Below are 17,479 nucleotides of genomic sequence, written 5' to 3'. Positions count from 1 at the left end.
GTGAGCTGCGGTGTAAACAAAAGAGAAATGTTTTATGAATAACTGACACCAAGTCCATTGATCTTGACTGACAGTTACATGTGTAGGCGTGGTGAGTATACGTGTTGCTAAGCTGCGTCTTGAGTTCAACATGGAACAATGAGCGAACATCAAGTTTTCTGCGCATCTAGGTAATATTGCTACAGAAACGTAACAAATGTTTCAACAAGTATATGGTGTCACTTGTTTATCCCGTGCGCGTGTATCTGCATGGCACAGACGTTTCAGGGAGAGATGACAGTTAACTGAATTGGACGAACATCCGGCTGCAGCAAGGACAGTGAGAACAGAAATTGGTGGAGAAAATGAGAACACTGTTCACAAAGACTGAAACGCGATATTGTGAATCCTTGTTGAGGAGCTGTACGTGAATAAAAAACTGTGCAACAAATAATAATCCACGATCTCAACAAGAGGAAGGTCTGTGGCTGCTTCGTGCGTCATTAATTTACAAATAATCAACAAAGGGATAGGGTCGATCACTGATTGCTATCGCCAACATAGGTTTTTCAATATGACCATCGACAGAAAGTCAGAGAACACAGTGGAATTCTTCTAACTCTCCACAAGCCAAAAGACAACAACAGTCAAAATCCAAAAATCAAGGTTCTGCTCATTGCTTTTATACGATAGTAAGGACATCGTGCAAAAGGAATTTAACAGTTAATGTCTCGTTTTACCTTGAGGTACTGAAGCGGTTGCTGTAATGTATCATACGTGTGAGACCCGGGTATTGGGTGATGTTCAGTGGAGTCTGCTCCATGATAATGTCACAAGGTAATGACTGTGAAAGTCTTTTTTCCCCCCAAAGTGGATCTGTGTGTTCTACGACCTTCTCTCTTCACCAAATCTGGTTCCGTGCGATTATTTTCTATTTTCTGAACTCCTCAAGTCTGCACTCAAAGATTCGTACTTTGATGATGAAACGGATATATTTCTCCCCTTTTTTTTTCTACAGCTTTAGTCTCGACTTCTAGTGGCCGCAATATATATACATGGTTCGAAAAATAAAAGGAATCCTAGTATTAATATATCTAAATCTAAACGTAATAAAAACAAAAGATTAATGTACTTCCAAAACTGTCATATAAGTATCTGTTTGTAACATTAGGAATTAGATTTCTGGCCTTTCAGCAGCTATGGCCATATTAAACCGTCCCTCGGTGACTATACTATCTGGGAAATTGGGAAGAAAGGAAGCGGTCTTGGATTATGTTAGGTACCACCCCGGCATCTATTTGGTATGAATGGGGAAAATCCAGAAAAATCTCACTCAGGGTGGCTCGCCTGAAAAAGCTTTTTACAGTTTTTCAACAGAGTCTTTTTGTATACTGCATATATAAAATAAACAGTGTCTGAAGAAAGTGGTGGGAAAAAGCTAAATACTTAAAGCACGTATTCTTTATAAATGTTTCTATAATTGATAAAAGTATTAGCCGCAATCCGTACAGGGTTTAAGCTGTTATTATTATAATTTTTCTTTCTTTCTTTTTTTTTTTAGTTGTTGATGTTCTTTTGTTTTTAAATAGAAAAATTCCATAGCTTTAACGTTCACAAAGCAATGAATAAACATTATTTGAATTTTGATGTAACAGTTTTAAATGTGTAATGTTGCTAGCTCTTTAGAACTTACTGCACATACGCTCTTATTGAGACTCAGAGCTTACTGCTAGCTCTTTTAAGTAATATCAGAGAAATTTACACTATATTATTCCATGAACATGCTACAAGAAAGGTTGATCTTCACTCACCACAAGGAGGTCCGCGTAGATTCACTGTGTCTGACCAAGTACCATTAAGGGGAGCCAATGTTATGTCTGTAGGAGAGTTAGAAATCATTACTTCTTATACAAAGCCATGCTATAGAGTCTCTTCTTATGTTTTAAAATTCAATACCAACATTACAAAGAAGATTTCAATAGTAGAAGTTAACATCGCCCTATACGCATATTGAAGCAGAAGGACTTCGTTAGCTAAGTTTATTTCAGCAATGAAACGAATGCATCAATGAGAAAATCAATTCATCATGCACCTGAAAATCAAACATATTTATAAAAAAAATTATTACATTATTATTATTATTATTATTATTATTTGTAAAAATAGAATAACAAAAGTCTATCGTTACTATGATCTTATAAATTAACGGCTTAAACCCTGTCACAGATCAAGTAGCCCGTACTTTCGACTATGAATACTAAGGTTTCAGTTATACATAAAAAAACATTACTACCCTATGTAATAACTGATTTCAGAGTAACTGCTAGTGAATGAAAACTCAAATCATTAGGAAATACCAGTTAAAACAATATATTTGAATATTATACGAAGTGGATGTAAAAATGGCGCTTACTACATGTTATTACAAAAAATTCAAATCAATAAGAGAGCTCTAGAGCTTCGCTTCCTTTTTACGGAAACAGCTTTCAAATCAACCACTGTATCAATGTCAACCTAAACATATGAAGGAATCATGACCACGAAGCTACTGGAACAGGAATTAAAACTGGTAAACATGAAGCAGGAAACGATATATAGCTAAGAAAACTGGTCACTACTCTATATCCTGACAAAAAAGACCCCTAGCTATATTTTATGTCCAACTGGCTTATATGATTATCACTCTCTATTTTTGGTGTTGAATCGACATTAATTAGAATGGTATGTATTTCAATAATCTGAAGAAATGAACTTACTTCTAAACAAACGGTCAATGGATTCATGTTGATTTGAATTTTCTTATTTTTAAAATTTTATTTATTCTTTTGGTTGTGTGTGTGTTATTTTGAATATAAAAAGTGTGTTTTAAATTGAGAATTATTGTTCGACTGGTGGAAAAAAAAAAAAGTCTGTTTATGGCGGATCTTAAAGAAGTACTACCAAAATGTTGTATCCTCTGGAATGGGGGGACGTAATATGACTTACTTTAATGTTGAAAAGGAGGGTGAGAGAGGAGAAAAATTACTAGATATGTATATTTCTTAGGAAAAATATGTTTGACTCGTACTTCGCGTTTAACGGGAATTTAAGGTAATTAATGAAACTGCTCGTAAAGTCGATTACTTTACACTGGCTCCATCTCCGTAATTAGATGTTTCTTCCAAAGTTGCAAATATACTTTTTTCTTGGTATTTTATTTATTTACACTTGGTAAATGTCGACTAAAAGCAGGGAATCCGAGTTATCATTCAGTTCAAAACCTTTTGTCGTCACGAATTCTGTCGAGCAATTTGAGGCTTAAAATATATAAAACGATAATCATGCCTGTTGTGCTGTATGGTTGCAAACATGGTCGCTTACTCTGACGGACGAACGCAGACTGAAAATGTTTGAGAACAAGTTCCTACGATGAATATTCGGACCAAAGAGAAACGGGAATGGTGAACGTGAGAAACTTCATAAGGAGGAACTACGTAATTTATATGGTTTACCAAACATTGTTAGGGGTCATCAAATCTAGGAGGTTGAGGTGGGCAGATCATGTAGCTAGAATGTAAAAAAAACTATTCTCGAAGTTTTAACTGGAAACACTTTCGAAGTTTTAACTGGAAATCCAATCGGCAAACGACCACTAAGAAGAACTAGGTGCAGATGGGCGGACAATATTACGATGGATCTCACAGAAATAGAAATAGGAATATTAAGTAGGAACTGGAACCAGCTGGCTAAGGATAGAAGTCAATGGAGAGCTTCTGTGAACGCGGCATTGCACCTCCGGGTTCCATAGGTCATAAAGTGAGTGAGTTATTTATTTTATTTATTTACACATATTTCTGGACATAAGCCCGTCAAGTATGAGGGATGAAGTCCCTCAGTGAGCACACTATCCGGGGAAGGCGGAAGCAAGGAAGTGCCTAGGACCTGTATGTTAGATATTATCCCGGCATTTGCCTGGTGTGGATGAGAAAATCCCAGGAAAATCTCACTTAGGACGGCTGGCCTAAAAAGCTGTTACATATTTTCCATCAAGTGTCCTCACCGGGAATCGAATTCGGGACCGATCGCACCAAGGGCGAGAGCGTTAGCGACTACACTACATGGGCCACATTTTTCTTGTGTTGAGGTACTGAACATGTATGCAAAATCTGTCGGTTGTTTCATTCAGTATTAAGTACCCTACAACCAATCCTACTAACCACCTTAAATTGGTCCCGTTTCCGTACTGGACATTCCCTTCCTGACCATACGTACTAATTTAATGATCCCATCTCAATATAGCACAAACCAAAACTCTCAGAGAAAACGTTTCTTAGTTACGCAGATAGCACAAACCAAAACTCTCAGAGAAAACGTTTCTTAGTTACGCAGATACCAAGTTTCAAACAATGCACAAATGCGCTGCTTACGTCATGGCAACGGAAACATGCTGTTTGGCAAGAGTCACATATCGGGTACCTTCTCTGAAACGCACTGAAACCTTCAGGGGGTGCTTTTATATTTCTTTTTTTTTCTTTTCTTTTTTCTTTTTTTTTTTTTACTGTAAACTACAAATAAATTTAGTGGAATACTAAAAGCAAAATAACAAAATAAGTAACTTATTGAAAAAAATTAGTAAGATCTATTTTCCTAGTATAAAATACATTACAAGTCATTTGCAATGTTCTCACTACAAATATTTTACACATATATACGTCAACAGAATTATTTTATTATTATATTAGGCCAGAAATATTGGAGTCTTCTTAACTACTACATCATTTCAAATTAAAAATAAATCATGCGCAGATCGTGAATGTTCAGGCCACCATATTATAGTTACAAATAGCCCTATAGCTTTTTATTTTCAAAACTTGGCTCCCAGTACATTGAAAGTTCACCAATACGTCTCTCCTGCTTTAAACTGTACATACTCAAAATTTGTCGGCATACATATTACGTATGTATTGAAGTTTTATGCAATTATTCTACGGCTACAAATATAGCACTTTTCGAAAACTTAATGCCTTTTTTAAAAATCGTATCTTTCTGTATTTATTACATCGTTTCTTCCAATACTGTACGTATTAGCAACTGATCACCACACAGCACTGGTAGAAGTAATCGTATTTTAATGGTATAAGAATTCGTATTATAATAATTCCAGTGTAGTGTCCTTACTATTTTATTTTATTTTCACAAAGAAAATGAATTAAGTCACCGCGGTGGTTTGGAGCTGAAGAGACAGACTATAGTACAGATAGTTATGCTACCGAAAGAGCATTATAAGCAAGAACAGTGCTCTAAAATATTTCTTCTGACCTAGGGGCCAGTTCTTAAAACTAGGCACCATAATAATATGAATGCAATTTAATACATGGGCCTACATATTTTGGGTATAGCTCATGTAGGCACCAGATTCCTATTTCCAGTCACTATAACTACCCAGGGCCTGGGATTTTTCGAGGCTGAACAGGAATATTAGCAGGAATTCATTAAGTATTGCAAGCGTTATTATTTTGAAACTTTTAACTTTTTCTTTACAATCACCTCATACGAAATAGTAATCTGAGCATAAAAAGTGGACAATATTTGAACTATAGTGGTATACTTACAAAAATTAGATAGTGAATCTATTGCGTTTTGAATATTTTCTGAGGTCCACAAGTAAAAAAAATCAGGAAAGCAAATGCTTGAAGACTTAAAACCCTTTAAGTTTCGTTATTATGAATTGGCTTTCCTTGTTTTTTCACTCACTGGAACAGAATTTACTCGTCATGACTTATAACAAGTATTCATACTCATTTAGTAATTATGGGATACGGTGCATAAGTGGTGGAGTGCTCACCTCTGGTGCGAGCGGTCCCTGGTTCGATCCCAGGCCACGTAAGTTTAGTGTGCAACATCGTGTCTGGAAATTTTCTCGCGATTCTGGCGTTTCCTCCCAATATCACCATTCTACCAATTCTTTTATAATAATTCACTTTCATCAATCATCCGTCTCTCTTACCCTACAAGCTATATAATGGGACATGAAAGAAGAAATTTAACTTTGTTTCTTTCAGAAATCAGCGAACTGGATTGTCATCATTACTGTGATATCATATCTGTTTATTTGTTGATTTAAATAACTCATGTGTTTGAAGCACTTCAATCGATCTTTAAATTTTCACATGGAATCAACTATATCAGTTACATACGTCTTATGGACTAATATAAACAATTTACGTGTGTGTTCCATTGGATAAAGGAAACGACGGTGAAATAATATTGGTAGTATGTAAAACAGTCCGATAATAATACTGAAGAATTCTCAGAAAGCTCAGACATGAATACTATCTTAAGTTGGTACGTGCTATGAATGCAACACAGAATTTATATTTTTAGCTGGGGAAATGTTTTCTCCATAGTCAATTTCCTCAAGCTCCTCCCTAAAGCATTCTTCATCGAATCTAAGACGAATTTGCATACCAGAAATTAGCACTCTACTATCAAATCACCGTACTTGTTGTACCGCTGATTTTTATGCATTAACATTTTGCTTCGTTAAGGTCAGTTGGTGACCTAAACATGAGGACACTAATTAGTGTATTAACTCAGGCTTCAAACAATGCTCATTTACGTAAAGGTGCAACAAAAATCATTATCACAAGAGCCTTCATGTGCTTTTCTGTGTAGCTTACATTAGAGTTTCTAAAAGTACTGCAAAATTTGAATGAGTACTTATGTTCATAGGCACTGATTATGTTGTGCTGTGCTGCCAAGGAAAGTAACACCATAGGTGTACATTTCACTCCGACCTCACTCACCCTCGTGAGGCACACAGGGACAGGGCAACAATGAGGCACACCCGCTTTTAAACACAGCGCTATTTCTATCCGAAAACTTTCATAGGAAACATGTAATTATTATTTTATTTACACTATTGTTTTTAAATTATGTTAGAAGTATGCAAAAGAAATTGTTCACTGCAATTAAATGAAAGGAATAATACGATCAACCTATAATCTTGCTATGACGCCAGCTTTTCGTGTAGGGGACATGCCAGATGTTATTTCAATTGATACCACCCTCCAAAAATGGTCAAACAATAAATTCCAAAATAGTTTTAGTTGAGGAAGCTTGTCCTTCTCCCTCGCGTGCCTTCGTTCTCGTGAAAGAAGTTGTCCCTCGCCCTTGCCTACGTGCTGGAAATGTCCTCAACCTCGCAGTAGTAATTAGTCTTCGTCCTCGTTCACCCTCGCCCTCGCGAAGGAAGTTATCCATCGCCCTTGCCTTCGCTCTCGAAGCTTGCCCTCGCTTACCCTCACCTTCGTTCTCGTGTCATTGTGGGCGATGGCATTTACAGCTAATGATGTCCTCGAGAGGGCCACCCTCGCGAGGATTAACACCTCTGAGTAACACTATTACATATTTAAGTGGTTTAGTAAATTTAATGCATAGACTGTATTACTGAGTAACAGTTCATTAATATAGATACTTTGTTGTATAATCTTTCAAATTAGTACTCTATAACTTTGTCCTCTGATATTCGAGTATATTTAAATAAGTAATAGACAAATAGTGTACTTTTGAAAGAATCCTTATTTTTTTTAAAAAAAAATTTGTTTCATTAGCAACGTCGTACACACTTTGAAAACCGTGCATCATTTCTTTCTCTAAAACGTTTCCCTACTGAGGGGCGCAGACAGTTTCCCCGAACTGACAGATAACATACGAACATGCGGAAGCGCACAAGTAATAGACCAAAATTCAATTGCAAATTTCGACTAGTTGCACTCAACACATGAGCGAAAAGTGTTTTCCGTCAGCAGTTAGCTCTTAAGTATTTTACAGCGCAGTAAAGAAAATTCAGTGGAAATGTCCATTAGGCGTTTCCGACCCAAGTTGCAAACAAAAATTTTCCCTATATATTCATACATACACGAATGCGAAGTTTGTCAGTTTACTCGCGGAACTTTGGGAACTGAGTTCTCAAACGATAGATCAACAAGGACGCACAAATGCGTCATTTCGAGGTCGTAGTGACTCGGTTATAGTGCGCTCACGCCTGGTGCGTGGGAGCCCTGGTTCGATCCCGACTATCGCAAATGGGCTTCTGGTGGACAAACACAATGTGTAGGTTTTTTCGGTTTCTCAGTTTCTTCTTACTTTTTTCATTCTACCATCTCATTATTTGTGTCCTTTAGCCTCATCACGGGACGTTAAACTTTCAGAGATAGTTAACCATAATTTGGTTGTAATGATAAAATGAAAGACAGTAACTCAAGAACAAAATGTCGGATGAAGTTCGGGTGAACGAACATAGAGCTCATTTCGAGCTAGTTGAGTATTAGACGGGACCTACTGATTAACGTGGAATCTGAACCACAAGCTCCCGCCGGGAATCGAACCCAGGTCTCCCACGCCAAAGACGCGTACGCTAACCGAGGAAGGAGCTCTCATTTCGAGCTAGATTCCATTAATGTACGAATAAAAGTTAACAGTGTTAACCTCTAGGATACAAGGAGATACAAGGGGTCTTTTAGACACGAAAAGTGATAGGCCAGGAACTGAAAACAAACAGACACACACATCTCTCTCTCTCTCTCACACACACACACATATATATATATATATATATATATATATCGTTTCGAACAGCTTTCGGCGGGATATAAGTCTGAAATGATGTACTACAGGATGTTAGTCTATAATTTTTGACAAGTTTTCGTGTAAAGATCTGTTTCCAAAAGGTTTCTGTTGTTGTTTCCCAACATTCTATATAAAACAATACTGCGTATATAATGTTGAAGTAGAATGATCTTTCATCTCTCATTAATGTTGTATTCGTTATTTTTAGAGAGACTATGTATGTATGCCCATGTATGCCTAACAGGAAACAAAAATTGCTCGCTTCATACATTGTGTGACTTCTATTTAAAACTTTGTCTTTCTATATACACAATATGGGTTATTGTAGAACCACAGGGAATTGTTGTGCCCAATTCCTTAGACTCTAGGATTAGACAGAACAAGGAGTTTTGATGTATCTCGCTGAGAACTTTATTAGTATCTAAGTATAGTAAAACAACTCAAAACATGTTGCAATGATACTAATAGAAGTCATATTTCCAACCTCTCTTATCTCCGCTAATTGAGAGTTTTGAGAAATGTATTTTCTGCATTACATTATGCACCAAATATTTTCTATTATGTTCACCACAGCAATCTCTACATTAAAACATATTAAGTTTACGCTCCGAACTCCTGCGTAAGCGAAAAAGGTCTACCATAGAGGCACAATCAATCGAGCAATCAGTTTACAACTTAAAAGAACTCTAAGTTTGGTAAGTTGTGGTATACTTGAATGTATAATATATTAATAACACTTGGAAGAATGAAATTCCAACGCATCATTGAAAACGTGTAAAGCAGGAGCAAACAGTGAAAATATTATCACACAAAAACCACAACAGGTACACTATGCACTTGCGCTAAATGCTTAATCAGTTAGGGAGGAGGCGAAGGGGGGGGGGGGAGTATACACTACTTCGCATTGATACACATAGTAATCTCATCTTCACTAACGTTGCTGCAAGTACGTACGTGACGCACTTGATGTAAAGTATGATTTAAACCTGATTTTGATCAAACGATGTATGTACGATCGAGATATGTATCCCAAATATCGACCATGGAATATGAAAATAATATTTTAAAGGTTAGTTAATTTTTTTTATTGTAACACACAAGTAGTGGTAAAATGTCTAGTTCTTTCACTCTACTTTTCTGTTTATTTTTTCTTCTCTTTTTTCCCTTTCTCTCTATTTGATAAAGCGTTTAGCGCAAATGCTTATACTGTACTTTTTGTAGTGTTACGTGATGCTTTCATTATTTCCTACTACAGACCGATCGTTCTGGAAGTAGATCCAACTTTGTTGCACCTGAGTTTCATGATGATGCAATATCAGGGCTCATAGTGGTCTGGACTCTTGTAAATAGTTGAAAAGTGACCAAAAGCACACGAAAAAGTGACCAAAATCTCATCATGTCCCTTTTTCCTTTGTGAATTTCTCCATCACCTCTCTCTTTGTTGTTTTGTTTCATCTTTTCTTCTTCTTTTTGAGCTTCCTCCTTTCTCAGGTTTTCTAAGTTTGCTTTGTAGTTGCGATAAACAGACTTAGCAGATGTAAGAAGCTTCTGAGTACGTGGAACCAGTTCTGGCCTATTTCCGAATTTCTTCATCCCAGACATTATATTTAACTTAGCATTGAGAGTTCTCAAAGCCGTGAAATATTCAAAATCATCACCTACTTTTAAGAAGAACATACAAGAAGCATAACACAAGATGAACATGATGAATCACACAAACACAACGTTGAGCGGAGCGTTAACTATTACGAGAGAAAACTAAAAGACTATTACGACAGAAGAAAGAATGGACACAGAAGGGTTCTCAACCCCACCTTGAGAGCTAAAGCATCCACCAACCATCCACTGTGCTTTAGAAAGAATAAAAGCTGACCGTTTCACATGTGGCAGCAAGTACTGAAGTTTTCAGAAGAGTAATGAGTAACAGGTTTCTGCCTTTTCCATTTATTTTTATATTTTCCTTAGAAAATTGGCAACGCAAAACATAAATCACACGAAAAAATCACTACCTCCCACAAAAGTAACTTTTAGTGACAAATTTAAAAAAAAAAAAAAGTAATTTTAGTAGTGACCAACTTGAAAACAAGTAACTTTTAGTTAAAAAAGTGACTCGCTATGAGCCCTGCAATATGCAGCCTAGAAAATAGCTACGGGCAAAGAGATCAGTCAGTAGTGAGAAGTTGCGCTGAGTAGAGACACGATTTTGCGGTAAATAAAAATTCGTAATTTCGTTATAAAAATATGCGTAAAGCGGGATAAAATCGGTGAATAAAAATTCAATGTAAGAACACTATTTTCCTTAGCAATTACAATTGGTGCCTGTTGTTTCACCTTAATTTCCACTTATCAATCATCATGACATGAGCTCATGCATGACTATATTAAACAATATTTGAGTTTTTTTAAAAAATACCACTAAGCATGCTCATTGAATAAAAGTATAATTTTAAGAAAAATACACACACAGAGAGAACATTAATAGAAAAAAAGAACTTTAGTGTTCACAGTTTACTTATGCACATAACACAGAAGCATTATTTCAGGTCTTTTTTCTTTTGTGGGTAACAAAACAACAACTTCTTTTTCTGATTTTCGCTTTCATTGTGCTCCACACGCAAATCGCGTTTCTTCCAGGCTAGTCTAATATTACAAAATTTACACACAACTATTTTTTGACGTGCATCGAAAATGTAGTAACCATGATCTTTAAATTCTTGTGCTCTATCGAAACGTGTGATTTTTTGGCATTGTATTGGTTGCTTTGCCGTTCAGAAGTACACGAAGCAAATGTAGGACCACAATCGTTGTAGCCAAGAAATAAAATAAACTGAGAGAGGGCTGGCCCCAGACAGCTGGCAGTCCCGTATTTCATTATGCTAGACAAATGACGAACTAGTAGCGATTACTCACAGTCAAGTATGCAGATGGAAGAAATAATGGTAATGAATAAATCGTAAAAGCGTCGAAAAATTGTCACTTTTGCGTAAATTTCGTGGAATATCGAGACTTGTTGCAAATTTCGCTAATTCGACAGAATTTTGCTTTTAATCGCGAGCGTTATACGACCTAACAAATAATGAAATAAATATATATTTTAGGTACACAACATTTTCATACAAAACTGGTACATTTCGCGTTTTCGCGTGTCACCAAAAAATCGTGTCTCTATTGATGAGTAAATGCCAAGATTTATCTGTGTCAAACAAAGATCACAGAGTGGAGTACCGAGGGGTTAGTGCCTTGATCGCGAAAACTGTTGCATTCTCACGTACAGCCACATGACTGAAGTCGAAGTAGGGTTAATTATAATAATACATATTATTACTATTATTAATTATTTGATACCGAAACAGCACACAGATACATGCGCTTTAGGTTATAACTTACAGGAAGACTTGGTTATCAAGTTTTGGTAGTTATTCTTTAGATTTTGGTAGGTATTCTTACCTATATGGCAAGAATTTTAAGGTATTCCAACATTTAGTTTGGAGAAGGTAGGGGATATTATGACAATCCGAGTTCTTAGATACAGAGAAACTTCGCTAGCATTGACTACCTACCTTGGCAAGTCGATGACAAAGAAAAGATAAGAATGAATATGGGCATTGAACTATAGACTCAGAATACATGTACAGGTTGTGATCATTATCATCAATAAGGATATCCAATGGTTGGTGGTGCTACATACTGAACTTCGCCAACATTATAATAATTTTGAGGTTTTTCTTTATTTTCTTTAGAAAAAAAAAAAACGGAAAATTTCCTTTTTCTCTTGACTTTATAATTTTTCTTATTTAAGTATAACCTTGGTTTTCTTGTAGTGAATTCTACAATTAAAAAAATACCTTTATAATGAAAAAAACTGAAAAAATGTAATCTTTAAGTTTTACGTCCCACGATTAAGCTGGCTAGGCTAAGGAGACGGTGATGATGAGAAATGAATGCAATGGTGGAATGAAAAAAGTGGGAAAAATGGGAGAACCCCGGGGAAACCCACGCACACTGTTTATCCACCACAAAGATCACTTGGCGCGAGCTGGCATCGAACCAAGAACCCCATGCACCAGAGGTGAATGCTCTACCACTGAGCCACCGCGGCCCCTGCCTTTATAATATTCACTACTTTACGAGTACTATGCTCAGTTCGGGACTGAGTATTTTTACTAGTTCACTGGAATTTCATTAGTGGCCAGAAAGTGTAAGTTACGCAACCAAGGATATCACAACGAACATGTTGGTTGCCTGAGCACTATCAAGATCCAGAGTTATACATTTTTCTTGTATGTTGTACGTGTTATCTAAATTCAAATTGACAAATAAGAAAAAAAAAAGTGTCATAAACCCACATTTGTTTTGGTAATTCCATTTCTATTATGCTAGAATCTAATGTAAGTTCAGCTTACAAAATTAAAACCACAAAAGGACATTTTAGTTATGATAGTGAAACTTATTTACAGAATTTTTCCCTTTATATCGTATTTGTCTATTTTTGAAATAGGAAATAGTATTTTTTTAATCTCTCTCGTTCGGATTTTAACAGTGTGAATAAATGCTATGTACAGTATATATCGTAGGTTGATGAAAAAAAAATGAAATCTTTAAGTTTACGTCCAACGGTTACGCCGGCTAGGCTAAAGGAGACGGCAATGACGAGAAATGAATGAAAATGGTGGAATAAAGAAAGTGGAAGGAAACGGAAGAACCCCAAGAAAACTCTCGAACACGGTGTTCGTCCATCACAAAGCTCACTAGGTGCAAGCTAGGACTGAACGAAGAACCCCATGCACCAGAGGTGAACGCTCTATCACTGAGCCACTGGTCCATATATTATAGGTTCACATACTTGTTCCACATTACCTTCTACATGAAAGGTGTCTTTAGTCCCCAAATACCTTTAAGTTTTAGTTTTTGCATAAATTCTGGACGATAATTTCGTTCCAGTGAGTCTGTCTAGTATGTTTTCAAAATAATTATTGCTAACACTATTAAATCTTCACTACAACATTTCTCTCGTAGACTACTACTTTAATAGCTCTATAGGCAACTGGTTCCAATTAGAAAACTCACTGCGTCTACCGATTTGTTCTTTTTCTTTTCTATCGAGTAACTAATTATCCTTGATAACTGAACTTTTCATTTTTTCTTCAGAATGCAGCAATTAAATGCTTTTTTGTGTTATAATAGAAAAAGAAAGGTGGAACGTACTGTTATTTCTTCATTGAATTGAGTTCAAAAAACCTCAAAATTTCCCAGGAAAAAAAGCTGTGAAAAAAAAAACAAAAAACTCGTGGATCCATTACTGCCTTCTCACGGCCAGCATTTGCTGTCTTACGTTATTCCTTCTCTTCCTTTCCTTATTGTGTATCTGCTTCTATGTAATACATCGAAAATCGTAGATAACTATTCTACGTGTTTACTACGCAAAAAACTATGTAATACATTATTGTGAATCAATTGATCCTACCGCGTTTATCATGTTTGTATAACTCATCTTCTCACGATCTTTTCCGAGGTTATCTGATTCAAGGTTCATTGAAATACGCTGGGCGCAAATATTTCCCAGATCAACTGACTATTCTTCTTAGTTCTTGTTCTTCGAGGAAGTGCTTCTAGATCAAAGCATCTCCTTTCCGAAGAAATCAAGAAACTAATTTTGTACTCTTAATAGCATTGCAACAAGTGTTTGAAACAAGTACTCTTTCAAAAAGAGAAGGTAAATCTGACAAGTATCAGTCATTTGTTTTTTCAGTGTAAACGACAAATCAACTTTTCTCACATTAAATGAAAAAGGTGGGTTTAAAGCGTGCCATACACTTCTTCCGAGAACATCTCCGAAACTCTCCTACTCGTTTCTATCGCATTCAGTTTTGTCTGACTTGGTAAGAAACCTATCTTCAGCTGTAGGCCGAGAAGAGATAATCTACTGCCTAGATGAACAAGGGAACACTAGCAATACCACAAAAACGGAATCAGGGTGTCTACTGAGTTACGATTTCAAAATTCCAGTATATTCAGTATAAATATCAGAATTTAGTATCTAATACAATTATATATATATATATATATATTAAAGGTATACTCACACTCTTGATGATTTCAGGTTTGTAATTGTTTTACCATCAAATGAATACTTTATTTTTAATAAATTTAGTTAGCCTTGATTCCTTTGAAACACAAATGATTAGGTATATGTAGCTGCCCACGAAAGCTCTGAAATCTGTACACAAGCAATATGCCACATCCATACCAAGCATTAAAACTGGTCCTCAGTTTCCCATCATTGGGCTTACTTTTACTGACTTCACTGACTAGTTTGCAGCCTGTATACTGCACTAGAAGCACTGCATCTAATATAATGCATTCATTGTTATTATACGTGAGGTATTAAAAAAAAAGGGAAGAAAAAAAGCGGAAACTGAACACAATATTAGTAGAAAGGGGGAAGTTAGTGACTATCAGCAACCTAAAGAGAGATGGCCTCACCTCTTAACGCCGGATCATTAAGGAAAATCACAATCTATTATTTCAGTAACTGTACTGTATTACAATAAGTATTGTTGTTCTATAAAATCACTTTTTTTTTTTTTTTAATTATTATTATTAATTTCATTACTTTCCTTTGACCGACAACCTCAATGCATGCCTTCCATGGCCTGTACACACACTGCTCGCAGGCCTGATACAGTAAGCCAAGAGCATTATTTGTATTATCTTGCATATTATTTTATTCTAGTTATAATGCAAGATTGTTATTATCCTCGACTTTCGGAGTTGAAAAATACAGGAGAGATTATAAAGAATGATAATTTTTGTATATTTCATAATTTTTCCAGTATGTGGATCAAAATTTTAGTATATTTTCAGTATTTCCAGTATCAGTAGACACCCTGGGAATAAGCACTTGATAGAATACAGGGTTCCTACTGATCTGGAGAAATCTATTTCCCTGACCTTTGGCAGGAAATTCCCTGACTTTCATGACAGTGTCGGAAGGAATAATAACGGTGAATATTTATATATGAGAACATTTTTCTATAAAGACAAATAATAATCAATTGCTCATACGTACATTCCACTTACCACCATAAAAATCTGGGCAACGTTCCATATTGTGATCATTAGTGCTAGGCTAAGCTGAAATTGACGTACAATTAATGCTAGAAAAAAATATATTTTATAAAATTTTCCCGATTTCCAGCCTTTTCCCCTGTTTCCTTGACCCACACCATTTTCCCAGTTTTTTCTCACTTCCCTGACCAGTAGAAACCCTGGAATAGTACGCTTGCATGTTCAAGCTTGTAATCAGTTAGATAGATGAAGACAATTTTTTTTTTGTTTATCCGTTTTTTTTTTTTAAATTCAATCGGATTAACGTCCCACGTTTATACACCGAGATAAGGAGACGGTGATAAGGATCTGGATGACAATGATGGAATGATGAACGTGAGAGGAAGCGGGAAAATCAAGGGAAAATCCAAGCAAAAGACGTCTTTCCACCAGAAAGCCCACTTGGAGGAGCTGGGATCGAACTTCGGAAACTGCATACCAGAGGTGGGCGCTCTACCACTGAGCCTTCGCAGTCCCTTATTTTTCCGTTATCGTTATTTAATTTTAGTATTGGCACTCTACCACTGAGCCTTCGCAGTCCTTTATTTTTCCGTTATCGTTATTTAATTTTAGTATTGGCACTCTACCACTGAGCCTTCGCAGTCCTTTATTTTTCCGTTATCGTTATTTAATTTTAGTATTGGCACTCTACCACTGAGTCTTCGCAGTCCCTTATTTTTTAGTTATCGCTATTTAATTTTAGTATTGGTAATGTTCTTAATAAAGTGATACGTTCATGCTCGTAAGATGATTTAGATTTTCCAAGTTAGTATTAAACAAAAATTCATCTAGGCCTAGAAAATGTACTTACGAAAACAACTTTTTTTTTTTTTTTAATTGATCCTGTTTAGGTAAATAACTGGAAAATTACACTTGCATGAAATGAATCTACATTGTAAAATTTTCACGTAACACTTACTTCTCCCGAGTCGAATGTTTCTCTGTGTTTTCGGAGGAGGGTGTTTGTACGCTGTCTTCTGGAGAGCCTCTGCAGCTGCAGCATGCTGTGTTTTCTTGATGCTGGGTCCATCTGCTGAATACTCCTCATCCCCCAATTTAAGGGTAACGGTGAATCGTTTCTTGTGAGCCGGACCCATCTCGTTGGTGAGTCGGTATTGATGCTGGATCTGAAGAATTAATACAATGGTATTAATATGCTTTAACAATATACGAACTTACTTTATTAACTCAGAAAAATATCGATTACACACAATCATAAGCTAACAATTAACATCCAAAATAATTTGTGGTTCTCAAGGCATATTTTATACTTTAAGTAGTTTCTTCGAACTTGAAAACTATCATTCTTTTCTATTGCTTTAGTTTTTCCGAAATCAGCATGAAACGCAATTTTTACTCACAAGCACGAGATTCAAATTAGGGCAAACACTTTAAATATATATAGGGAATTGAATAAGTATAAATTCACAACATGAACTGAAATATAAGGCCTTCGAGAAAAACTGGTGGGGTTTCGTTGTGCTGCTATGCAGGAATGATGGCACTTGAGTGGTTCAATGTTACATTGTTCTGTTTGTCAAATGGTTTATTCAGCGCAAAAACAAATGCAATGCTACTAGAATCCACCATACGGGGACAAAACATATTAAACTGCGTTTGCATATCAGTATGTTTCTGTGTGTGCACCATTCAAAGCACGATACACGCCAGGCGATAACCAATTTTATAACAGCCTGTCGAGCAAATCTGACGTAACAGTACCAATTGTCTCATTGATTCCTTGTTTCTGGTGATTCACATTATGGATTTTAACACGGTGTAT

The 17,479-nt window shown here is 36.0% G+C and overlaps 1 protein-coding gene across 9 annotated transcripts in view; it reads right to left on the bottom strand.

Moving 5' to 3' along the window:
- Nucleotides 1–17,479, bottom strand: part of stau (double-stranded RNA-binding protein Staufen) — a 185,604-nt gene that overhangs the window by 83,648 nt on the left and 84,477 nt on the right. For 7 of the 9 annotated variants that reach the window (XM_081755796.1, XM_081755798.1, XM_081755801.1 and 4 more), the window contains 2 exons: nt 16,616–16,823; nt 1,791–1,856 (listed from right to left, as the gene is read on the bottom strand). In XM_081755796.1, coding sequence (XP_081611922.1) covers nt 1,791–1,856; nt 16,616–16,823 — 274 coding nt within the window. The remainder of the gene's footprint in view (nt 1–1,790; nt 1,857–16,615; nt 16,824–17,479) is intronic. The other 2 variants (XM_081755800.1, XM_081755802.1) reach the window with 1 other exon arrangement.

Source organism: Thermobia domestica, chromosome 4, assembly GCF_964235325.1.
Source record: "Thermobia domestica chromosome 4, izTheDome1.hap1.1, whole genome shotgun sequence".
In the NCBI taxonomy this organism is placed as follows: Eukaryota; Metazoa; Arthropoda; class Insecta; order Zygentoma; family Lepismatidae; genus Thermobia; species Thermobia domestica.
Note: the sequence above shows the minus strand (reverse complement) of the source record. Positions and strands in the feature narration are given on the sequence as shown.